Source organism: Ovis aries, chromosome 6 (assembly GCF_016772045.2).
Source record: "Ovis aries strain OAR_USU_Benz2616 breed Rambouillet chromosome 6, ARS-UI_Ramb_v3.0, whole genome shotgun sequence".
Classification (NCBI taxonomy): domain Eukaryota; kingdom Metazoa; phylum Chordata; class Mammalia; order Artiodactyla; family Bovidae; genus Ovis; species Ovis aries.
Window position 1 is genome coordinate 60,621,318 of NC_056059.1, and position 26,832 is coordinate 60,648,149.

General features: G+C 40.4%; 1 protein-coding gene across 33 annotated transcripts in view; it reads right to left on the bottom strand.

The window, feature by feature from the left end:
* APBB2 (amyloid beta precursor protein binding family B member 2) overlaps positions 1 to 26,832 on the bottom strand; it is a 379,613-nt gene that overhangs the window by 192,470 nt on the left and 160,311 nt on the right. For all 33 annotated transcript variants that reach the window (XM_060417042.1, XM_060417035.1, XM_060417054.1 and 30 more), the window contains one exon: positions 7,229 to 7,297. In XM_060417042.1, coding sequence (XP_060273025.1) covers positions 7,229 to 7,247 — 19 coding nt within the window. In that variant the 5' untranslated portion in view covers positions 7,248 to 7,297. The remainder of the gene's footprint in view (positions 1 to 7,228; positions 7,298 to 26,832) is intronic.

Here is a 26,832-nt window from a genome sequence, read left to right on the forward strand (position 1 = left end):
CATGCTAATTCCTGGTTAAATGATCCAGGACATCAGGCTCTCAGTCTCCTTGTCTGAAAAATGGGGACGATAATAGTACTTGGCTGTTGTAAGGATTAAAATGCGAAATGGTGCTAGGAGGTTAGCACAGTGCATAAACAATAAATACGAGTGATCTTCAGCCTTTTAATCCAAGTGACAGAGCACAAAGCTGCCTGCTGTCAGGCCCCTAGATTAATCAGGCATTTGATCTGAGTTGTACAAAAATGGTCTTGCTGCAGAGACACAGGGAGCAAACAGACTAACAAGAAGGGGTAAAGAAGCCGAGTCTAGAGGAGTTTAATTACAGAAGAAAATCCTCAGATTTAAGAGAAAGGAGGTATGTGATTCTTTTTTTAAAGGGAAGAAAATCTTATAATGTCTTTTTAAATCTTCTAAAATTTAGTTATTTTCTTTACGGTCAAAAAAGCCTACGAGTTAAGTCCAATCTCCTTGACATAACATAAAAGTTGCTTAAACTCTTCATTTCTTTACCAGGATAATGCTTAATAGTATCTACACATCACTGAGCTTTGCTGAGGACTGAGAGAGAAAGCTGTCAAGCTTGAACCTAATGCCTGGCGTACTGTAAGAGCTCAACACACATCAGGGATGACTCTCATCTCACAGCTCCCTCCTGCGCCGCACTCTTCTCTCTCTGGCCACCACACCTCCAGCCATCATGTACTGAGCACGTTCTCGCCTGGTGCTGTCGCTGGGAATGCAGAAACCAAGACACATAAGGTCCCACCCGCTAGGTGCTTTCAGCCTCAGACACTCACACACAAAGTGACAGAAAGCAATCAGGGCACAAAGGCGTAAGTGATCTTCCCACTTCACATTGGAGAGGAGCTGCAGGTAAGAGAGCATGGATTACCTTCTGGGGAATCTGAGCAAATCAAGACATGAGAGGAGAGATAGTAAAGAGAAGGGGGGACGGATCGGGCAGAGAGTCCTGTAAGACCTGCTCCAAGAGATGGACTTGACCCTGAGGTAGAGAAGAATATCAAGCACTTTAACTGCTGCAAGAAGAATGAATGAGGTTCAAACGTGTGTGTGCGAGGGTTGTGTTCTTTTCTTTCCTCAAACATATTCTCCAAGACGGAGATGACTCCGATAAAAGGCAATACAGAAACAATGAAAATTTGGCATTAAAACATCAGTGGTTGTCAGGGAAAGAGCATAATAAAGTAGACAGAGGGTGTCTCCCTAACTAGAGAGGCAGACTGAGTCCATCTTCATGTTCTTCTGTCTGGTGTTAGAGACTGACTCTACTATTTACCTGAGGAGAACAAAGCCTTGGCAAGGAGACTTGCTGGAAGGCTACTGGAACAGTCCGGTCAAGACAGTAGGGAGGGTACACATGTCAATCTGTATAGCACAGGGGACTCTACTCAGTGATTTGTGGTGACTTACATGGGGAGGAAATCTAAAAAAAAGTGGAAATATGTATAACTGAGTCACTTTGCTGTACAGCAGAAAGCAACACAACATTACAAACAACTATATTCCAATATGAAAAAGAGACAGTAGGGAGAGGATGAGGTGGGCATGGGAGACTCGGGTACAGGGAGCTACTCACACTGCTATAGGGCCAGCTCTGGTCACTCATCTCTTGACCAGGGTGTACAGTGAGGTCTCCATGAGCCACCTGGATTTAGAGATAAGGACTGAAAAGAGCCAGGTGCACTGAGTGATTATAAGGACAGCAGCGTCTCCTGTTATCTCAGCTTCAGGAGGATGGCAGAGTTGGGCAGGGAGTGACCTTTAAGGAACTTCACTAGAAAACAAGCAGAAAGAGAAAGAAGAACGGCTGGAGGGTGATCTTCTGTTCTTTAAAGTGAGAGTCCCAGCCGCGCGTTTCCTTTTTTTATAGGCCGGGAAAGCTGAAGCCGGCACAGAGGGGAAAAGAAGAAACACAACAGAGGGACAGACCACTCTGGGGGAACCCGCAGAACAGATGTGGGAACGTCAGCCTCGTCCAAGATGTGGGGAGGAGGGAGCGGGAGTCAGGACAGGGTCAGGCACATACATCACTGTGGTGACACAAATCCAAAGAAAAGCAGAACTGAGAACCTCAGTTTCTCCGTAAAGTCTTTCCCTGAGGGAAGCGGTCTAGAGGGAACATGAGGAGGACAAAGTTTTGAAACAGTCACAACAGAGAAAAACAGAATAAACAATTTCTAAATAAATAAATAAATAAATAAAAGAAGGCTGGCGGCATAAAAGCAGACACACAGTTCAATGGAACAGAATGGAGAGCCTAGAAACAAGCCCACACATATACGTTCAACTAATCTATGACAAAGGAACCAAGAATATACAGCGGGGAAAGGACAGCTTCTTCAACAAAGGTGTTGGGAAAAACTGGCCAGCTTCATGTGAAAGAATGAAACTAGAACACTATCTTATATGATACACAAAAATTCACTTAAAATGGACTAAAGACTTGAAATTAAGGCCTGGAATCATCAAAATTATCAAAGAAAATATAGCAGGGTGAGCCCCTTGACAGAGATTTTGGCAATGGTATTTTGCGTTTGACACCAAAAGCAAAAATGAACAAGTGGGGCTACATCAAAAAAGGTTTTGCTCAGGAAAACAAAACTTATCAAGCAAATGAAAAGGCAACCTACGGGATGGGATTTTTAAATAGGAAAGAAACAGGCACAGAGAGGGACATGATTAAGGTGCCAGATGTGAACAGTGAGGAATGCACTCCAGGATCTCGTCTGGGGTGGGAGGGTGAAGAGCTGGGGGAAAAGGCTAAGGGGTCAGAGGTCCCTGACAGATAAGGCAATAGGCATGACAGGAACAAGGAACCACTCCAATCCTAGCTGCATGCACACTTTGGGGAGCTGTTAAAAAGTACAGAAGCCTAGGCCCACCCCCAAAGACACTCCAGATATCTGATTTAATTAGTCTGGAAGGTGAATGTATGTGTTAGTGTTAGTTGCTTAGTTGTGTCCGACTCTTCGTGACCCTATGGACTGGAACCTGCCAGACATTTCTGTCCATGGGGTTTTCCAGGCAAGAATATTGGAGTGGGTTGCCATTTCCTTCTCCAGGGGAATCTTCCCGATCCAGGGATCAAACCCAGGGGAAGGTGGCTGGGACCCATGATATTGCCATCACTTCCACATCTATTCATCATGCTGTTTTGAGCGTAACTCACAAAGATTCAACATCAATTCAAGAGGATGGATTCCTATAGCAGAGCTAGGTATATGTTCAGAACCAAGAGTGGGAAAAGGGCTCATATCACCACTCCTGTCACCCTCCTGCATGCTCGATGGACAAACATCCGCTGCGGTCTGGCAAGTACTTCCTCCTTTTCTAATAAAAGTTTCACAATTTTTCTCAAGAATCAGCCATCCTCCATGCTCACTCATTCATTTGACAGGTATTTTTTCATGCACTAGTCACAGACACCATTCTAACTGTTGAGGAGACAGAAGTGAACAAAACTGACAAAAATATCTGCTCTCATGGAGCTTACATTCTAGAGATCCAGCCCCCGTGTTCAGGCAGAGATGACTCTACCCTTGATTCATGAGGTCCCTGGCCCCAGCCCAGCCAATTAGAGTAGCAAATCCCCATGGCTATGGTGACTGATTCAAGGAAAAGCATGCCTTTGAACTGGAATGCTGGAGAAGACTCTTGAGAGTCCCTTGGACAGCAAGGAGGTCAAACCAGTCAATCCTAAAGGAAATCAACCCTGAATATTCATTAAGAACTGATGCTGTAGCTGAAGCTCCAATACTTCGGCCACCTGATGTGAAAAGCCGATTCACTGGAAAAGACCTGGATGCCTGGGAAGACTGAAGGCAAGAGGAAAAGGGGGAGACAGAGGATGAGATGGTTGGATGGCATCATAGGCTCAATGGACATAAATCTGAGCAAACTCCAGAAGGTAGTGAAGGACAGGGAAGTCTGGCATGCTGCAGTCCATGGAGTTGCAAAGAGTTAGACACGACTGAGCAACTGAACAATAATCCTAAGACTTTTTCTGGAATAATCAGAAGAGAAGCATGCTCTTTTCTCTTTTAGAGAAACAGATTTTCAGCTTAAGTTAATATAATGCACAGAGTATTTTTTATGAAGCCTAACCAAAATTAGGTAAGCCAGGGTCACTTTAATTTCATGACTAACAAAGCTTTCCTCAAACCCTGAGTCACAAAGATCCCAGCACTGAGATGCAACCCCTGTAACTCAGATGACATCCTAATATAAACCCGTGCTGGAGCCCATAGTTACACTCACCCTCCCCGCTTCTCTTTGCTGAGACCTCTAGCCTCCTGTTGAAGAAAAATTGTCAGTAATGGCAGGAAATGTGTCTCTTCAATAACCTACTGCTCTTCCCTTGCTCCTGTCACATGCTTACAAAACTGGCAATTGACAAATGGGCCCAGGGAAGCCCAACGTCTGCCCAATTTCTAAATGAGACCTCACATCTTCTTCATTTTTGTTTTCTGCTATACAATTTTATTTCCACTGAGGGGTTAACAGCAAAACTTCTACCCTGAGGAATGTTGCCTTTGAACTAGACCTCAAAGTATTAAGGAAATGAAGTAAACTCAGATTTTTTTTTTTTTCCTTTTAGGAAGGAGAGGCAAAATAAAGCTGGTTCCTGAAATTACTCATGAGAGTAAACTCTCAATGTGGCAAAAATGATAAGAAGTTCTCTATGAACAAAGAAGGCAAAGGTTATTGAGAAGCAGGTAGGGTTCCTGGGTCAGAGAGATCACAGGATTAGAACCTTGGACATTTTTAAACTGGGAGGACAACCTCACACAGTTGGTTCACGGGGCACCTTCCCCAGGCACTGAGATAAAGGGGTGATTTCAACCTGCATCTCTGACCCACCTAAGGGTTTCCCTTGCCCTGTTCATCTAAACTGCCTAAGGGCTCACTCTGTTCAACAGCCCAAGTGAATCTGAGGAAAGCCAAGAGAGATGTACCAAAAGCTTTCCCTTAAGAAACTCAGTCAGACAGGGCAGTGGGAAGGAGAAGTTATTAACCCACCTCCCAGTGGTTAGAGCAGGCAGAGGGGCTTACAAGCAGAAGGTACTAGGGATGCGGAGAGAGGTGGAGGGAAGACTCTCACGAAAGTAACAGCTGAGTTGGGTCTTGAAGGATACGTAAGTAGGAGTCCACCAGTGACAAGGAAAAGAAAGGCACTCCAAGCAGGGGAAACCAGGCATTCCAACACCAAGCCTGGCAGATGTAGTCACCTTGGGAAATTATATGCTTATACCAAGCATATTTTCTTTGCTCAATTTCTAAGCTCTTTTCATCATTTCATCTTCTTTTAAATAATGCTTTTTTTCTGAAGATGACTGTATTGTTTAAAATATAGCTTAGAGTTATATGGTGGAGTTTGATTAATATAATCAGTGGTCAAGCTGGTGTAGATAGAAAAAAAAAAAGAAGGTAAGCTAAAGTAAGGACACAGGTTTTCTTAAGCAACTGACAAGTCAATCTCAAAAGAGAAAAAAAAAAACATTCAACAATGGCAGAATCCTTGGAATAGGCTAATTACCCAACTATGTAACAGGCTGAGACCTCCTCACAAGGGACTTCTGTGCTGCATGTTGAAATTTCAGCAGGAATTTTCCAGGCATATAAGGTATATATTCTGGTATGTTTTGGGTTTTTTTTTTAAAGGCTCCCGGTAGTCACAGCTCCTCAGAGTTGGAAAATGAGACTGAAACCAAGCCTTATCCCACGCCCTCCACTAGGTGCTATTGTATTTTCAGGTAAAAAATGGCTGGAATGATACTCCACTGAGATAAGAATACTGTTCTCCTTATAAAATGTGTTACGTCCTACACCAAATGCATGACAGCAATAGCTGTTATTAAAAGCCATGTTGGCTAATGGTTTCATTATCTTTTATATAACTACTAATGAATAAAGCAGTCTAACAACAGGAAATGTACATAATTGGTATGACAAAATATAGTGACAATAAGAAATTTCTATAAGTTATTTGATTAGCTTACCTCTACTCAGAGGAAATCAGAAAACACATCATGTATATATTATTTGCCAGCTTTACTCTTACATTTCCATACTGAGTCTATCTTACAGTGTAGTAAAAGACTTTAAATACTAAAGAATTCCTACAAGGAATTCATCTCAACACTTAACATGCAGTTTCTAAAGGACATATGTATTTGTTTTGATTCTGCAAAATTAACATACTTATTCAAATATGTATTTACAAAGAAAATCTACACTCTGTCCGTAAATTGGCCTCTGAAAATTGTCTCTTAAGTTCCTAATTTTCTCATATGAATTTAGGTTAGTCACATTGTTTTTAGCTGTTTTTAATAAAAGGATATTTCCTGTCCCTCATCTACCTCTGCTGAGCTTAGTGTTTATTTTATTGTGTTTTATTTTATCTCTCTGTGAAGATGTAACATGCAGTGTTATGTAAAGGAGAAAAGGACTTGGACATACTTGCTGAGTTTAACTTTTGAGTTCAGGGACATTAACATCTATTTGTTCATGGTTTGAATTTACTTACTTAAAACCAATCTGCTGAGTGGTAGGTGTCCTAACAAAGAATCTACCCAGATCTGCCACTTACAATTCTATATTACGTTTAATTCAAAATGTCACTGCAATTGCTATTTTTATTATATTACTGTGAGGCTAAGAATTAAATTCATATCACATTGTATGTAGACTAGCATCCATTATGACACAAAGAAAGGGGTATACAATAAAATTAGGTTGGTATTCTTAAGGCCTGAAATTAATCAGCATTAGATTCAGGAAGAATACTGAACTGGGAGCCTATTATAGGCAAATCCCACAATGCCTAAGAGGCTATTTATGGAGACTCACCACCAGTATCTCCTTCGTTCATACTTAACAGTTAACAGGCTATAATGTGCAACAGTAGATGGCAAAATCTGACAGAGTTTTAATTTTCTGTTATAGTTGATTAAAATATTTTCACAATACAGTATTAGTAGGATCATGCAAATAATAGATGAATGCAGTTAAGTCCAATTAATTCTTCTATTTTATTGTAAAGATCCACGTTTCTAATACCTTAGTGAAAAACAATAAAAAGCAGAAAACATGCTATTGTAGCAAATCATAAGTTTAACATCAAAACAGTTATCGAGTATATATATGCTAAAGTTTCAATACTCAACTAGTACAATGCATTGAAACATGTGAAAGTGTATCTGACCTGGAAGTACTTCTGACATGGGTCTCTGGACGTCAGCAATGGTGCAGGAAATAGGTTATAATCTGAAATCTGAAAAGAAGGATCATTTGAGAAATTAAAACCCCAAATAACAAAGAATTAAAGGAAAAAAACATAGCATTGAAATTTCTTCTAAAAGCTGTTAAAAATGTTAAACAAATCTTAATAGACAATGTCCAGATTTGGTTTACTTATAGTTGGTTAAACCACTCTTGACTAAAATTTGAATTCCTGCTTAACCACATTTTTTTCTTGAGAAATCACAAGCATTTCTTGAGATTTGTTTTTCCATGCCAGGTTTAAGTTATCTTTCTCAAGTTTCCAATGATTTTTCTCATTAAGAACACACAATTCAGAAGCCAATAAGGAAAAACTGGAAAATTTCACCACATAAAAATTTAAACCTTCTGTTAAGGGGGTAAAAATGGCTATGAACACAACAAAGACAAAAAAAAAAAAAAAAAAAACACCTGAAAAAAAATCATTACAAATGAATTTATTTGCAAAACAGAATCAGATTCTCCGACAAGGAAAACAAACTTATGGTTACCAAAGTGGGAAGGTCAGCGAATTTGGGATTAAAAGACACACAGTACTCTATAAATTACGAGTTTTACAGATACACAGTACTATATAAATTAGGAGTTTGGGATTAATAGATACATAGTACTATATAAATTAGGAGCTTGGAATTAACAGATACACAGTACTATATAAATTAGGAGTTTGGGATTAACAGATACACGGTACTATGTATAAAAGATAACCAACAGCACCTACTATATAACACAGAGAACTATACTCAATATCTATAATGGAAAAGAATTATATGTGTGTATATACATATATCTAAATCACTTTGCTGTATACCTGAAACTCAACATTGTAAATCAACTATACCTCAATTTAAAAAAGAACTCATACTACAGATGACATAAAAAGGTAAATTTCTTTTATATAGAAAGAATTCTTTGAAATGATTAAGAAAAATATAAACAGACCTGAAGGAAAATGGGAAAAGGACAGAAACAAATCTTAAGAGAAACACAAGTGTCCAGTAAATATAAATAACTAACCTCACTTAAAACTGAAGAAAATGCAACTGTAAATGAGTTACTACTTTTCCTATAGCAGACTGCAAAGATTAACAGGCTCGATGACAAATAATCTAAGGCAAGGACATTGAAAATAGGAATTTTCAGTTCCTGCTGGTGGGAGTAAAAACTGGCAAAACTCTATGGAGGGCCTTTTGGAAATACATGAGCAAATTTAAAATGCATGGGCCTTCTTGCCCAGCAATTTTTTTCCTAAGAATTTATTTTACATATAAACTTACATAGACTCTATTATTCTAAATGCAAAGGATCAGTAACAACATAGCTGTTCATCAGTGGATAACGACTTCATTAAGTTATGATACAGCCATTCAGTGGAATACTGTGCTGCCGTTACCGCCCACTATAAATAAAATGAATTGAATCTACATCAGCTAATACGAAAAGGGCCTTAAGATGTATCACAAAGAGGTAAATAATATGCATGATTGAATTTGAATAAAAATTTTAAAAACATATATATACATACACACACATGTACATACTTGCATTTACGTAGATACATGCACACACACATACATACTTGTATTTACACAGAAAATGTCTTAAAGGAATAATAAAGAACTAGATACACTGGTAAACTGCCAGTTTACCAAATTAGATACATAATAAGGAAAACTGAAAACAGACCTTGTTTTCAGTGAGGTGGTATCAGAAATGTCAATTAGAATAATAATCCATTATATTAGTGGATGTGGATATTCAAATGTGGATACTGCCTGATTTCATTTATATAAAGTATAAAAACAGGAAAAGCCTTTCTATGTCAAGACAGTAGTTTGCCCTGGAGGGCAGGAAAGAAGCAAGAAAGTAGCCCCTAGGATGTTGCAATGGTGATATACTTTTTTGATAGGGATGTGAAAATTTATCAAGATGTACCCTTACGTGCACATTTCTGTATGCTGACCACACTTCCATAAAATGTTAAAAAAAAAAAAAGAGTCAAATGTTAGTGGTTTTCTACAGCATTATTCAAGTTGAGAAACTTTATATTTGCAAAGACTAATTCTAATCTAACCTTTCCAAACTAGTAACCTTTAATGGGCATTACCTTCCAACTTTATGATTCAGATAATGACCTGACAACCTGCTTTACCAGCCCACCATACATTTTTAAATTATATTTCCACATATCACGGGTAAGGCTCATTACTCTGGTATAATTAAAAGGGTGGGCTTAATTTCAACTGTCCTGAAACAGCAAAAGATGTTTCTTCTACACACCTTTGCTTCTGCCCTATATCTTTCTCAACTCTTTAGAAGTATTTCACAATTCACTTTTATTTTATTTTTTTAGTTTTTGTCTTCAATATACCTTCAGATATAAGCATAGCAGATGGGAGGTGATAACTATCAAGATAATGAATGTCCATAAAGGAGAAAGGAAGCTAAGAAAAGGCTTATTTACAGAAGTATTCTGAAAAGACTCGAACAGAAACGGAAAACGTGCATATTTTACTGTGTATTATCCTTAAAATAGTCCCCTGTGTTGGGCAAGAGGAATACTTTAAGGATAACACACACTAAAACTAGCAACTAGAATCAATCTAGCAACAAGTTTGCCAGCAGCATTTCCACGTGTGCCATTAATGAAAATCCATAATGCTCATGTGCCTGTGACAACGCCACTGGAGCTCAATAAATCTCCAAGAGGACCACAGAGAAGCAGCCGAAGCGGAGATCACGAGAGCGCTGGTAAACAAAGAAGTGGGCTAGTAAATTAAATGCCCCACTGGAACTTCGGTTCAGGATAAGACGCTACGTACTTCCCCTATCCACCGGACGTTAAGTATAAAAATTCAGAATTATACACATGTATACTAATTCAGTGTTTTATATGACAACAATTCAATCCTCAAGGCCTTTATTTTTGCCAGTATGATACCCCTGACCAAGAATGCTACAGCAAATTACCTCACTATAATCAGGTCCTTATGTGTTCCATTTGCCTTACTATTTTTTTTTATTTGTAATACTGTGTTTGTAATTTAGAATAAAAAGACTTTTCTCCTTATTTTTATTGTGCATTTTACCTTTTTTTCAATATGTAATTTCACATTGTCCCTAACAGCTTTCAAATTGGAAATAGGTAACATTCAAATTGAGTATTTTGAGGATTTAATTAAGAGACTATTAAAAAAAAAAAAAAAGTTGACAGGGTAGCAAAACCATAAGGGATACCACAGACTCCAGGCTTATAAAAGCAAGTTGCCACCCCTAGTCTGAAGGGAGAGAGAGCTGTGTGCAGGGTGGGTACTGCCTACCACCACCATCTTCTTTGAGGTCCACAGCCAGCATTCAGCAGTCCGGTACAAAACTGCTGCCTCATGGCCTAATCCTCTGACTACAAGAACAAGAAATTATTCTTTAGTAAGCTAAAGCTGTGTGTTAACTCCTCTTTTACCAAAGAATAAACGAAAACTGATTCTAAGAACTGACTCATTTGAAAAGACCCTGATGCTGGGAAAGACTGAAGGCGGGAGGAGAAGGGGACGACAGAGGATGAGATGGCTGGATGGCATCACCGACTCAATGGACATGAGTTTGAGTAAACTCCGGGAGTTGGTGATGGACAGGGAGGCCTCGTCTATTGCAGTCCATGGGGTCGCAAAGAGTCGGACACAACTGAGCGACTGAACTGAACTGAAACGAAAACTCACAAGTGCTTATCCACTTAGATCCAGCTCAAGTATCACATCCTTAATAGTATGTCTTTTGAATTACCTACTTGTTTCATCACTATTCAGTTCAGTTTACCCCACCACTAAACTTTCTACAAACTTCTATTATTACACTTAACACTTGACATTAAATTTTTATTTTTATCTTTTTTTCCTAAAGAGGGTAAATAATTTGAAGAGAGCTGGAGAAGACTCTTGAGAGTCCCTTAGACAGCAGGGAGATCAAACCAATGGATCTTAAAGGAAATCAACCCTGAATATTCATTGGAAGGCCTGATACTGAAGCTGAAGCTCCAATACTTTGGCCACCTGATGTGAAGAGCCAACTCACTGGAAAAGACCCTGATGCTGGGAAAGACTGAAGGCAGAAGGAAGAGAGGGTGACAGAGGATGAGATGGTTGGATGGCATCACCAATGCAATGGACATGAACGGGAGATGGTGAGGGACACGGAGGTCTGGTGTGCTACCATACCATTCACGGGGCTGTAAAGAGTCAGACACGACTTAGCGACTAAACAACTTGAAGAGAAGGCTTCCTTATTTTTATTTTTTAAAAACTGAGGTATAGTTAATATAAAACTATATTTTTATAGTTTTATATAAATATAGTTTATAAAACTATATTTTTATAGGTATATAACAATGATTTCATGTTTTTATATATTGTAAAATGATCACCACAATAAGTACAGTTAACAACAATCACCATCACAGTTATAAAACTTTTTATTTTTACCTTGTGATGAGAACTTTCTGTGTACTTTAAAGGATGCCAAAGAGAAATAAAAAATAAAGACAAAGAATTTCACTCTGTCTTCCCCAAATAGAATTTAAAAATCTAAATTTAAAATTAAAAAAAAAATTTAAAAAATTTAAAAAAAAATCTGACAAATTCCTTTCAACTTACTTTGCTCTCTGTCCTGTCCACTCACTCTTTAGACCCTTAGTACTTCACCTGGTTTCATGAATCCTGTCCTGGCCTCAGTCTAATCCCTCCTAATACCCGCCCCCAACCCCTCACCGCCCAAATCCACCCCTGCTGCACAGAGCCAGATAAACACTGCTCTGTTCACAATCACTCCTGATTCAAAGGCCTCCAGAAACAAGTTCTTTCAGCCACTGACATTCATACACAGTTGATTCTAGAACCTCTCATTTACTAAAATTCTTCACTAACTTCAAACAGCTACCTTCCTGAAACTCTGCTGCTGCTGCTAAGTCGCTTCATTCGTGTCCGACTCTGTGCAACCCCATAGACGCAGCCCACCAGGCTCCCCCGTCCCTGGGATTCTCCAGGCAATAATACCGGAGGGGGGTGTCATTGCCTTCTCTGCCTGAAACTCTGGCCCAACGCAATCCTTGCTATAACATTCTCTTGCTGTAACAAGTATTCTATGAAGTCCCCTTTGCTGTCTTAAAGTGCAATTCATACATAATATAACCTATTAACACAGATAAATTCCAGAAAAGGAGAAATAAAGGGAGAGAGACACGTTCTAGTAAGCCAAATCTCAGGCCTGACAACACAAGAGGTCAAAAACAAACAAACAAACAAACAAACAAAAAAAACAGTCATGGAATGCTCGAATCTACGGGAAGAATCACTGTGAGCGCAAGAGCAACACAGGCAAACTGAGACAGAAGTGTGTTTCTGTGCTGTCATCCCAAATACAACCTGTATGTATTTCTGCTGCTGCTGCTGCTAAGTCGCATCAGTCATGTCCGACCCTGTGCGACGCCGTAGATGGCAGCCCACCAGGCTTCTCTGTCCTTGGGATTCTCCAGGCAAGAACACTGGAGTGGGTTGCCATTTCCTTCTCCAATGCAGGAAAGGGAAAAGTGAAAGCGAAGTTGCTTAGTCGTGGCTGACTCTTTGCGACCCCATGGACTGCAGCCCACCAGGCTCCTCTGTCCATGGGATTTTCCCGGCAAGAGTACTGAGTGGGTCGCCATTGCCTTCTCTATGTACTTCTATTACTGATGCCAATTTCAAAAGGTTGAACAATTCTAAGAAAATTCAAACAAATATTAATACAATTATCTTTCAATGAAGAGTTTCCACTTCTGGAATATACAGTATAAAGCCATAAAGAATACTTTATACCTAGAATTCTGGTTCAGATCACGATAAGCATATTGTTCACCTACATGAAAATCTGGTAAGGGTGCTTGTAAGCTTTGCAGAGATAAGACACTGTTTAATGTACAGGGTTGCTGGGTACTATAAGACATTTTTCATCCCTGGTCTCCACCCAAAAAGTACAAGTAGGGGGCCCTTTTCCTAAGGGGTGCTCTAGATACTGGTAAACCTCCAACTTTGAAAATTATAAGCTCAGCACAGAGTTCTCTCTTCTTAACTCCTTCAATACCTCAGTCCTATATGATTCTGAACCAGTACTTAATATCTGAACTGTGTCTTATTCAACTGCAAATTGCAGTTAACATCTATCTGAAAGTTGCTCTGAGGATCAAATGACATATGATAGGTAGGTTGCCTGCTTGCTTTGCTTAGTGCCTGGCAGATGCTAAACTTCAGTAAATGCTAACTGATCTATTACTTTAGGACACATAGGACCTGTTTTTCTCAACAAGGTTGTAAGCTTTCTGAAGAAAGGCAAAGTGTCTTAGAGATCTTTGAACATTCACCATAAATACTCAATAAACCTTAGTGGTCCACAGCCTCTGCCTTCTCTTCCTGCCCCATCTTGCTTTGTTGTGAAGATGTTCACAAATAATGAATAAACTGAGTCCAAGAATGAAGCAAAGCACTGTAGTTACAATGGAAACTTTTTTTCTGCCATTACTGAAATCTTTTCTGTAACCTGCTGAGCACAGGAAGGGCTGTCAAAAAACTGTCATCTTAGCCTTGCTATTGAAAATCTACAGGGTTATATTTGTTGATAAATACTTTTTATTTTTAGTATTTATTTATTTATTTTGGCTATGCTGGGTCTTAGCTGTGGCGTGCTGGGTCTTAGCTATGGCATGAAGGATCTTCAGTTGCAGCATGTAGAATCTAATTCCCTGATTAGGGATCAAATCCAGGCCCCCTGCCCTGGGAGTGTGGAGTTTTAGCCATTGGACCACCAGGGAAGTCCCTCATTGATAAATACTTACATAAAATAGGTACTGCATTTGAGGATTAGACTTGTCTCCGAATTCACACTGATTTAGTCTTAAAGGTTTTAAATATTTTCCCCTAAAGAATGTAATCTCTATTTCCCAATCTATACAGTGGAGGAGCTGCACCAGATACCCAGGGCTCCTTCCAGTTCCAACTCTAAGTACACATTTACCCGTCACTTACTATGTGCCCAGCATTGCGCTAAGAGGGTACTTTTAAGGATTCTCTCATTTAGCACTCCAACAATCATATGAGAAAGGAACTATTATTACTATTATTACATCAATTTTCTGATGAGGAAACAGGCAAGGAGGGTTAGGTAACCCACCCAAGGTCACTTGGGAGGCAAGTGACAGAGCTGTTATCAGGACCCACATCTGTTTGCATCCAAAGACCAGGCTCATGACTACTAAGCCACGTTTCTCAGGACTCTCTCTCTTGAAGCTGATTCAAATTGTCTGAATTAATTAATTCTGCAAGATAATCCATGCCACATTATTATTCTTTTGAAGTTTATGTCCAGCTTTCTGATATACAGGTAAACTGAAAACAAAGGGCCTCTCAAAAAAAGACCCCAGCCACTCCCTCTAGTTTGAACAATTAGTGTGTGCAATTTTATGATGCATACACAATAAATAATATTTAATAAAACTCTAATACTAATAATATATTAATATAATATATATATGTAAAGTTTATTGCAGCATTTTGTTTTTCCACAGAGAAGAGAGGTGTGACATATAATACTGTAAACTATGGAAATAAACTTAATTTGATTTTTCTTTTAAATCTGAGATATAATTACTGGTGATAATTTCTTGCCATCTGTACACCTGGGTGCAGGATATCTGTTGCTAAAAATTACTGTTATGGAAGAGCCTAAATTTACCACTTCTACCACTTAAAACAAGGGGAAATGCAGCAATAAAGGTGTAAGGACTAATTATATCTCTCATGTCTGTATCTTAAGCAAAAACAAAGAGGCAGGTTTGTGATTTTAGCTTTTCAATCTTACTTGAGTCAATGTTCTCAAAGCCAGATTTCAAACCCAACTCCAAGAATAAAGAAAAATAAACACAAACAGGGAAAACCCTGTTTCCTGAACTATATCCCAGGGGAAAACATCAACAACTAGAAAAGAAATATTTTCAAGACAAAACAATAAATGTAGGTTTTTCCATTTACATGTTACCTTGACTACTCTAAACAAGAAAATTTGTATGCTTCTTCCACAAACACACTTGATCCCCATTTTTCATATTTCAAAGGCATAACATCTGCAGTTTAGAAATAAGAGCAATGTTGAAGGCTTCTAAGAAGTGCCAACCTAAAATATGCTGTTGACTGCATTAATGGCCTCAGTCAACAACTTCTCCGTATGCTCACCCTCTGCTCTATTGCTATGCAGTCCCTTCTCACTGACTCTGGCCTGGCTCTGTCACTTGCTTTGGTCAATGGCAGGTTAGCAAGTGGGGTGGCACAGAAATTCACAAGGCACGGCCCATTTCCAGCCCCCATGAGAAAGATATGAGCTGTACCACTGCCATGAGACTGCACCCAGGCTGGCCGGACGGAAGGATGTTGGAGACTTGGCTAGAATAGCTAAGTCCTCTAGGCCAGGCCACTGAGATCAGTCTGAGCCCACTGACCCATCAGACTGGTGGGAGAGCCCAGCAGAGCTCTGCAACTATACCTTCAGCTGACTGTGAGCCCCTGAGTGAACCCAGTAGAGGCTGTAAGAATGACTCATCCATTCTACACAAACTAATGGCTATTGTTTAAGCCACTGAATTTTGGGGTGGTTCACAGACAAGAGATAACACTAACCATACCAACAACAACCAAAGTGAGATAACAGAAGAGCCACTGGGATTAAACCTGAATTGATCCAGGGAAGGCATGATGTTATCTGAGGATCCTGCTTCAGGGAATCAAATTCTTTCTTGGAGATTTATGCCCTCTGTCAGTTACACAGGGCTGTCTTGATCAATATAGGCTGTATCTTTGGTTTCCACAGCTGTCTGTTCACATCACAAAACCATTTACACACTGCACATCAGAATATTCTGTGACAGCAAATTCTAGGAATTTGTCATAAGGATGTACAAGCATCAAGATTTCTACTAGGAACAAGTTAAATGTCCATCAATAGGAGACTGATTTAATTTATACAATGGAATACTATGAATCATTTATTTAAAAGTGAGGCTATTTCTCGATCTAGTTTTATAGAAAGATCTCTACTAAACACTGAATGAAAAACTAACAATAAAACAGTATGATGAGTATATTGGGATTTCATACACAGTGCTTTCAACTTTTCTGTATGTTTGAAAATTATAACAAAAAGTTGGAAAAAAGGCAGGATGTACAATGCCATTCATTCAGAAATTTTTAAAAATACTTTCATGGTTAAAAAAAAAAAACAGATTTAGAAAATCACAGAAAACAAATAGTGTATTATAAAGAAAAAAGCTCATAATTATCACCCAGATCAAGAAACAAGACTTTTCTAGCTAACTCAAAATGTATTCCATAAATTTCTTCCTTTCCTCTAAAACTAAATAAACTATCTTGAATTTATTAAATCCACATTCTTTGTTTTTTTTTAATGATGTCATTACTCAAGGTTACAACCCTGGTCAATACAGTTAATTCTTATCCATTAAAAAAAAAATGTGACATGTATTTTAAGTAATTTTAAGTCATTCTATATACCCCATCGGGGCTTTTCTGGTGACTCAGATTTTAAAGAATTCCCCTGCGATGCAGGAGACCTGGATTTTATCCCTGCATTGGGAAGATCCCCGGCAGAAGAGAATGGCAACCTACTTCAGTATTCTCGCCTGGAGAATTCCATGGACAGAGAAGCCTGGTGGGTTACAGTCTATGTCCCCCATCATCTTATCTTATAATTTATCCTTAGAGAATCTGGGCATTTGAGCTATAGAGTTTCCACAGTACGAATTCTGATGGCTGCATATCTATGGTGCAGGTGAACATGTCCCTAACCTTCTGAATTTCCTGCAAATTGGCAGCTGGATTCAAAGGCTTGAAAAAACTGAGATTTAATCCATTTGGTTGTACGATCTTTCATCAGGAAGCACATGATATCTAATGAGAAGCCATTGTCGCTCAGTGCCCAAATCTGTTAAATTGATGGGGCATTTACTGGTGGAAAAAAATTTAGGAAGTGCCTCCCCTCACCTATTCTGTGGTTATCCAGTGATCCATTCATATAAGAAAGGCAGGGTACACATTTGGTTCTTGACTACTTTTCTTGATTACCATTAACCTCAGGTACCCAATAATATTTTTTTTTCTTATTATCAACCCTCGCAGATTTTAATATATTTGCAATTCTTATTCTTGAAGCTCTAACTGCCCCATGCCAGTAGAAGCCTCTTCAAGTTTCAAGTTGGCTTCTGAGACCTTTTGACATAGTCCTAATAATCTTTGATAATGTCCTTGCTAGCTATTATCTTGAGATGTTCAGGCTCATGTTACATCTCACCAGTTATTTTTGCTGTTTAAAGCTCACTCTTCAGGAGATTCCTTAGGCCTGAAAGTAATGTCAGTATTCTTTACACGTGCAAGTCAATTTTGCTAGACATAAAAAGTATAGGCTCACAGGACTTCCTGGTGGTCCAGTGACTAAGACTCCTCATTGCTAACACAGGGAGCCTGGCTTTAATTCCTGGTCAGGGAACTAGATCTCACATGCCATAGTTATAGAGTTCACATACTGCAACTAAGCCCTGGTGCTGCCAAATAAATACATAAATAAATAATTTTTTTTTTTTAAGTACAGGCTCTCATCTTTTCTTAGACCTTAAAATGTTATGCCATTTTCTCCCAACATAAAGAGTTTCTGTCAAAAAGTCTTGACAATGTTGCTGTTTTCGTCTTTTTTTCTAGATGTCAAAAGGACTTTTCTTGTTCTTCTTTTTAATCCAGTAATTTTACTAAAATATCTTGGCATTGGTTGATATCCTAAAATACATGAGTTGCTTTTTAAAAAATATGGTTTAAAATCTTTTTTCGGGAAAATTTTCTTGAAATTCAGTATTTGTTCCCTGGTTTCAGTTTTCTTTTCCTATTACGGTATAGTCAATCTTCTTTTCCTATCTTTAATATTTTTCACTTTTTTCCAAATTTTCTTTCTTTCTTCATTTCCTTTCATTTTTAAACTTCTTTCTCCTTTTCACCCTAGAATTTTCACCCTTGATTTCTGTTAGGCCAGTACTTGTGGTATTTACTTGATTTTGTGTTCCAACTTAGAATTTATTCCTAAAGTGATTTTTTAAAATTTCAAATTCTTTGAACTCTGTTATTTTATCTGAGATTTTTCTAAAAATGTATATGCTGTTCTTTCATGTTTTATATCATTTTTTAATAATCTCTTTTACTCTGAAATAATGTATTAGTTTTATTTTTTTAAGCATACCATTTTGGGACCTTCTCATAGTCTATAAGATATTACTGTGTTTACTATGTTCCCTTTTTTTAATGTTAAGTCTGTATAGGATTTAATCTTCTTAATGTTTTATAAAATTTCATGTAAGTACAGAAGAATGGCAAAGTTAATAAGTTGTTCATCAAGGAATGAGTAGACAAGTTCATCAAAACGTTAACAGCAGTAATCTCTGGGTGGCAGGATTTAGGAAAGTGTCTTCTCCTGTTTCATATGTTGCTGATTTGTGCACATTTTTTTATGACGAGTATGAAGTGTTTTCATATTCAGAGCAAAAGAGTTATCTTCAATTTGAAAGAAATAAAGTGTGCACATGAAGATATATGAGTGTGCTCAGTCGCTCAGTTGTGTCCAACTCTTTGTTGACCCTATGGACTGGACTGTAACCCTCTGGGCTCCTCTGTCCATGGAATTTTCCAGGCAAGAATACTGGAGTGAGTTCCTACTCCAGGGCATCTTCCTAATCCAGGGATTGAACCCATGCCTCTTGTGTCTCTTGCTTGGTGGGCAGACTCTTTACCACTGAGCGACCCACATATCATATACATTTAAAAATAAATATGTAAAGAAGCAGCAGCCCAGCCCATCCCCCTACCTGCACTACCTATGTCTCCTATTCATAAACGAAGGCTCTGGGGTAAACGGTGATAAGGCTAAGTTTTACTAAGGAAGACAAGTTTAGAGTTTGTGAAAAGGAAGACAGCCACCACCCATCTGCTTTCCATGCTATATTTGACAGATTTTACTCTGCATCTCAGAAAACATGTTAATAGAACTTCTCATGGTGAGAGGAAGGGATTAAAAAAGCAAAGAACCCTGTTGTGATAGTTTGGCACTATATGGAAATGGCTCACAGCGCCTGCAGTTCACGGAACAAAGATAACATCTTTTCATAAATCTACACTCCAAGACATGCCAAATATACACCCGAGAAATGCTGATGGCAGAGAAAGCAAAGCACCAAACAGGACAATCCCAAACAAGAATGAGATGGAGATGTAATTTGCTTAACTGGGCCTCCATATATCTATTAGAGAAAACATAAGAGATGAACTGCCTCATAAAGCAGATGGTCTTCTCCAGTTCTTTCTTTTTTTTTTTTAAAACAAGATAATTAAAGGAAACGAAAGAGCAAGGATCTTGTTAAATTGGCCAAGGAAAATGATTTCATCTGAAACAGAATGAGTGAGTTTTGGAAGAAAGGATTTCAAGTTTCCTGACAGAGCTGACTCAGGTCATTTGGTAATGCCTACATCAGAAAGGGAAGCCATTCCAAGGGTAACTGCCTTCTAGACAGTGTGGAACACCCTGGCAGCCCTATTAACAGAGGCAAGAGGGAGGCTGGAGGGGGACTGCGACCTTGTTGAAAGAGCACTGGAATGGGGAGTCAGGACACATGGGATTTGACATCTTAACTTGTGATTCTGAGGAATCTAGTTCACTTTGTCACCTGTTATTTTATTTTTTAGAGAAGCCCATTAATATTCCCCTATATCCTACCTCAGTGAGAACAAAGGAAGAAATGAGAAAAATCTGTTTAACAAAGACTATAAGTGCAAAATTATCCGTTTATAATGAGATTTTGTCTCAACTGCTAAACATCAAAGTCCCACTGTAGGGTACTGTTGTGAATTAAAAATCAGAGGAAAGGGGCTTCCCTGATGGTACAGAGGATGGGAATCCGCCTGGCAATGCAGGGGACATGGGTTTGATCCCTGGTCTGGGAAGATTTCACAAGCTGGGGAGCAACAAAGCTCATAGGCCATAACTACTGAGCGTGCGCTCGAAAGCCTGCAAGCTGCAGCTACTGAGCCCGCAAGTCCCACAGCCCGTGCTCCAGGACAAGAGAAGCCTCCACAGTGAGGGGCCCCACCCGCCACAGCTTGTGCAGCAACAGAGACCCAGTGCAGCGACAGCAACAACGCACCAAAATCAGCGGGAGGGAGACGAGGGGCCAGGTATTTTGAACCCAGCAGAAGAGACTGTGTCCATTTGTGTTCTCCTCTAAGCTCAAAGACACTTTTTTGAGGGAAAGGAGAGGCAGATAAAAGTATACCCCAAAGGCAACTCAAGATTCCATGTCAGATTCTTGACTGAGAGTGATAAGAGCCAAGGTCTTTTATGGTTTTGGCTGGGGTTCATCTAGAACAGTCTGTGCCCCTAAATGTCACCATGTATGGTTTGCCTCAGTTCAGTTCAGTCACTTAGTCGTGACTGACTCTTTGCGACCCCATGAATCACAGCACCCCAGGCCTCCCTGTCCATCACCAACTCCCAGAGTTCACTCAGACTCACGTCCATCGAGTCCGTGATGCCATCCAGCCATCTCATCCTCTGTCGTCCCCTTCTCCTCCTGCCCCCAATCCCTCCCAGCATCAGAGTCCTTTCCAATGAGTCAACTCTTCACATGAGGTGGCCAAAGTACTGGAGTTTCAGCTTTAGCATCATTCCTTCCAAAGAAATCCCAGGGCTGATCTCCTTCAGAATGGATTGGTTGGATGGTTTGCCTACTGAGCCTGAATTTCTAACCAAAGCTCCAAGGAGGCAATGGCAACCCACTCCAGTACTCTTGCCCGAAAATCCCATGGACGGAGGAGCCTGGTAGGCTGCAGTCCATGGGGTCGCTAAGAGTCGGGCACGATTGAGAGACTTCACTTTCACTTTTCACTTTCATGCATTGGAGAAGGAAATGGCAACCCACTCCAGTATTCTTGCCTGGAGAATCCCAGGGACGGAGGAGCCTAGCAGGCTGCCGTCTATGGGGTTGCACAGAGTCGGACATGACTGAAGCAACTTAGCAGCAGCAGCAGCAGCAGCAACATTAAGTAACCAGCAATTGTTGAAGGCCTCCTCTGAGCTACACATTCACACCATGCACTACTGTTCTCAGACTCACAAGCCCTAGGAGGTAGAAACACCAGTATTCTCCTCTTTTCGAAAGTAGGACATGGAGCTACATCAAGGTTAGGAAACTTGCAAACACCACATAGCTGATAAGCTACAGAGCTCAGGCTCCAAGCCTGATCTACTGACTGCAGAATCCTTAGCTTAATAGTCTACTTACTGCCTCTTCCAGGAAGTGAAAAGAAAGAGGAAGCTGGTGAAGCAGCGACTCCAAAGGTCCCATTTACAGAGTTTACTGATCGCTCACCTGCTGGTTCCAGGATAAAGTCAGTGTTTTAATCAAACCATTAGGAAATGGCTCCTTTTCCACAGCAAAACAAAAGCAACATAGAGCTTTCCTCCTGACCCATCTCTTCATGATCTCTGGAGCTCTCTTTCTCCCTGAATTCTTGAAATCCTTCCCTGTCTCTCCTTTGGACTTTTCCTGATGGTTCTAGCATCACTTCCCCAGTCTCTCTCCATGAAAACCAAATCTGCTCTACATTTCAAAAATCGTAATTTAATCCCATTTCAACACATAACGCATATGAGTCAATCTTGACTTCACCACAAAGTGGCTTAGAAGAGATTTGGAAACTGAGTAGTTTCTAATACTTTTATCACATTGACTATTTACCAGGCATTGTTTTAAGACAAATATATTAACCACTTAAATCCTTAAAACCACACACTGAGGAGGAAATTGTTATCACCCCCATTTTACAGATGAGGAGCATGCGTGTGTGCTAAGTTGCTTCAATCGTGTCCAGTTCTTTGTGACCCTATGGACTGTAGCCCACCAGGCTCCTCTGTCCATGGGGTTCTCCAAGCAAAAATACTGGAGTGGGTTGCTATGCCCTCCTCCAGGAAATCTTCCCCATTGAGGGACTGAACCTATGTCTCTTATGTTTCCTGAACTGGCAGGTGGGTTCTTCACCACTAGCGCCACCTGGGAAGCCCATAGGTGAGGTAACAGGCAGTAAAATACTGAATAAGTGCTCCAGGTCACATCTGAAGCAGGCAGTGATGCTACTTTGTTTATAACCTCTCTGACCTTCAGCTCTCTCATCTTGAAAATAAGAAGAGCAAAAACATGGTTACTAGACAGAAATGAAATAAACATGCACAAAGCAGTTTAACATAATGCTTAGATTCCCTCATCTCCCTCCAGCATTTCTGGGATCATTCGAAGGTACAATCCAGAAAACTTTAATTGGATGAGAACAGAGAGATAAGGGAAGAGCTCAGCATTCAGAAAGGCTGTTCCATTTGTGCATCACAACACCCTTTTGATACAAATATTACCTCCTCCATGTTACAGATGAGACAAGAGAATCTATGCATGGACTTTTCATGAATGCCGAGACCGGACTTTGAACTCACATATGCATCCTGCCTTTCTAAGGTTTTTAAGGGGCTTGAGGACAGGGACAGCCTGGTCTTCCGGTCCCTTTATCTTCCCCTTGCAGCCAGACCCTGAACAGTGCACACTGTATAAATTCCACATACAACCAATGCTTATCTGACTTGCCAGGGTTACCTTTCCCTGGGAAGGAAACCAAAATCAAATACAATAGATGCCAATCACACTTACTGACCCAGCACAATTAGCAACTCCTCTGATTAGAAGGGGAAAAGAAGAAGGATGGAGGGAAAAGGAATGATAGAGGGAAGGAAAAAAAGAAGGAAGAGAGGGAGGGAGAAGATGAAGAAAATGCCCCAAACTGCACAAACAGTGATGAAACAGAAACCCAAAGGGCAACTGCCATGTTCTTTCATCCACTTCAGGATTTTTTTTTTTTTTCCTACAAGGTTATCAGCTACCAATCTCTCAACAACCGCTGTCCCCAGAAGGGGGCACTGGGGCCTTCAGCTGGGACCTGCAGTTAGAGGTCTCAGAGAAGACCTGCCTGGCCACGATGGCCTTTCTCAGAAAGGAGGAGGAAAGAACACTGCTCTCAGCCCTGACCCATGGACGGAGACCAGAACAGGGCGTTCCTCCCAACACCGGATGCCCATTCACAAAGGAACACCACCGCCTCCTGCATCTCCAGCCGTGACCTGCCCTCCCATCAAGACCTAACGGCACACAGGAAAGCGGAAGGCCAAGATCACTCCTGGGGAAGCTGAAACAAAGGTGACCCCCGCCCATCACCTCTCCTGTTCTCCCACCCAACGGTATTACGCTGGGAAGAGGACAAGCAGCCTCAGAACTGTGGAGGTCACGAAGTGAAATAGAAATAACCGCTTAGACCTACTGTGAACCCAAAACCAGGCTAATACAGATGACCTCGGGAGGGTACATAAACTCCGAAATTTGTTTGGACACACGAACATGGATCTTTTTCCCCAGACAGTTTTACCAGTGAGAGAAGAGGGCTCTGCACAAATAAATCATCACCTTCCCATCAAATCTCCTTCTCAATCTCCCTGATCCAGTTAGGCAGACAGCCAAGCAATATCTCAGTCATCTGCGACTGTCCCTCCCCAGCCCCCATGTGCAACTGGGGACCTGGCACCACCGATCCATCTCGGAAGCTCCTGGAATTTTCCTCCTTTCATTTCCACGCCAAGCTTTTATTGCTCTCCTGGAAGCCTTCAATCATCTCCTGATCACCCTTCTGCCCTCATTCCAGTTCTCCTGCCCCCTGCTACAGATCCATCTTCTGAAAAGAATTCATCCCCTTTATCACCACCAGACCACACTCCCAGCGATTAAAAGTAGGACTCTAGGGCCAGACATGGGTTTGAATCCTGTCTCCATCACATCGTCCCATCAGTGTCTCTTTGGATTAAGTCATCTCACCTCCCAGTGCCTCAGTTTCCTCAAGTGTAAAATGGAGATGAGAGTGCCTATACCAAAGGCTTCTAGTGGGAATTAAACAGGTGAGGGCAGGTGAAGTACTCAGAATGCTGGTGGTAGAGTCAGGGTTATGTCACTGTTAGCTATTACCATCATCAGTATTATTTTAAGAGCACCCCACTGGCTCCCAAATACAATCCCCACTCCACTGATGGGCTCTCGAGGTACTCCATGCACTGGCCCAAACTGGCCTGAACCTGTCCCTGATCTCCTCTACCGCCTGGCCCCAAAGGGCTGCCAGAATGGGCTCTGCACTCTTTCCTGAACTGCCTGAAATCATCCCACCCCCAGGCTCCTCCCAGTGCTCTGCCTGGGACTCCCTGCCTCCCACCAGTGCCTGTCAAGCCCTCACCAGCGCTTAAGGATGAGCCCAAAAGCAAACTCACCCAAGGCCATCTATCTGCCATCTGGATTCCAACATACAGCACTGAGGATGTTAGAGCCTAGAAAGTTTCATGGTCCTGAGCCTACCTGCCCGAGACTTATTAATCCTTTCTAGTCCACCTGAAAGAAACAACCTTCATCCTCTCTGGGCTTCAGTTTCCTGTCTGTAAAATGAAGAAGTCAGAATAGGTGGCTTAGAAATCCTTCTTCTGAAGGCCCTTGGATTACACAATGTTTCCTTGTTTCTTTGGGGAAATCTTTCATTAAAGAAGAGGGTGCACAGGGTAACCACATGTATTATTATTTTTTAAATGAATGACTAATTGTTATAGGTCAAGTTCTAAGGTTATGAAAAAAGTGGGATTTTATTAGATGACGTCTAAAATTCCTTTCCTGTTATAATTCGATGATCCTATGACTTATAGTCCCTTTTTTTCCCTAACTGCTTAGAATACAATTTCATTTTACACCTTATATTATTCTCCATGATGCCTACCAGAGGGCCATTTCTATTTTCCCCATGGAAAAAAATGTGCTACACCCAAAGGCCAAGACAGTTAAAAACAAAATCCAAATTATTTCCCCTATCCTTTAATTCAGCAATCGAAAATTCTAGAGTAAGTGTCCCCCCCCCCATAAAAATACAGAACAGCCCCCAAATTTCTTGAAACCACCAGGGTGGAACTTAGCCATAAAAAAGTTTGAAAAGAAGCAGAAAATTTAATAAGACCATTACCCTGAAATCCAATAAAGCCTGTTGGAGCTTCACATTTTTAAGAAATCAGACTATTTATGCTATTACCTCTAGCACTATTATCGTTTCCTACAAAGCCATAAATACACACAGTGTAGTTCACCAGAGCACTGACTAAGAGCACCATAAAAAAGACCATAAGGAAGATACTGGCCATGAAGTACGGCTCCGTGATACCTGCTACAGCAGGTTCACACAGACAAGTTCATTTATTTTGAAAATTATATTTCTAAGGCCACAACTCATCACTTTCAAACTTTTAATAGAAGTTAAAATTTCCTTTTCAGAAACTGTTTTCCCATAGGCTAAAGGTCATACTGACTATCAAGGGGCGTTATACAGCTGTCACAGTGGACGGGACAAAGCTTATAACACCACATTTTCATATTTGCTTCAGTTAGCATTGAGTTCACCTTCAAGTATTAGAAACCTAACAAACATTGGATTCAACAAACCAGAAGTGGTGGGGAGGCTCAGGGCTGCTAGTGCTGGTTCGACAAGAACAATGTTAGGGCAGGTATCTTTGTGAAGCTCTTGGCTTTTCCTTTCTGCTTGTTACCTTGCGGTGACACAAGGGTTGCTGGGCACTCACACTCACACTTACCAGCACTTGAGGCAGAAAGCAGAGGAAAGCAAGGGATGGTACGGACAGGCTCATCTGTCAGGTTTCAGCAGAACAGTAAGTCTTTCTCGAAAATCCCATCCCCATCCCGGTGGAATAATTCTCAGGTCCCACTGACCAGGACTAGGTCACACGGCCACACTGGCTACAAGGAATGCTCAGAAGTCAGGGGTCAGAACTGGCACGTGTCTGAGGCTGATCACCACATCACCCTGAATTAAATCCAGGTTCTAACAGTGACAATGCAGCAGGATACAGGTACTGAGTGAGTGAGCAATTAATTGCGTCTCCATTTTGAGTCTCCATCCCAGAAATAAGAAAGTCATTCATGGACTAGAGAACGTAATTAATTACAATATTTCCAAAGTGTCTTCTGTTCCCCACACCAAAAGCATCTATTATACATAAAGTAAATTTGAATTTTATAAATTCAAGGCCTATATAAAAGCAAACAAACAAAAACTGTCTCATCTTTAGGTTTGTATGCTCTGAAATTTCTCCCTATATGTAAACAGGTACAAATAGGCAGTGAAAAGGCCAAAATGTAGCCATCAAGTCTTGCTGTTGTGAAGCCTGATCACAACCCAAACACTAAAAAGTTTTATCTCAGGTGGGGCTCATCTTCCCCTAGCCAGAAAAGCCATATTAGCTGCAGCTCAAACGTTCATGGTACCAGATGAGAGC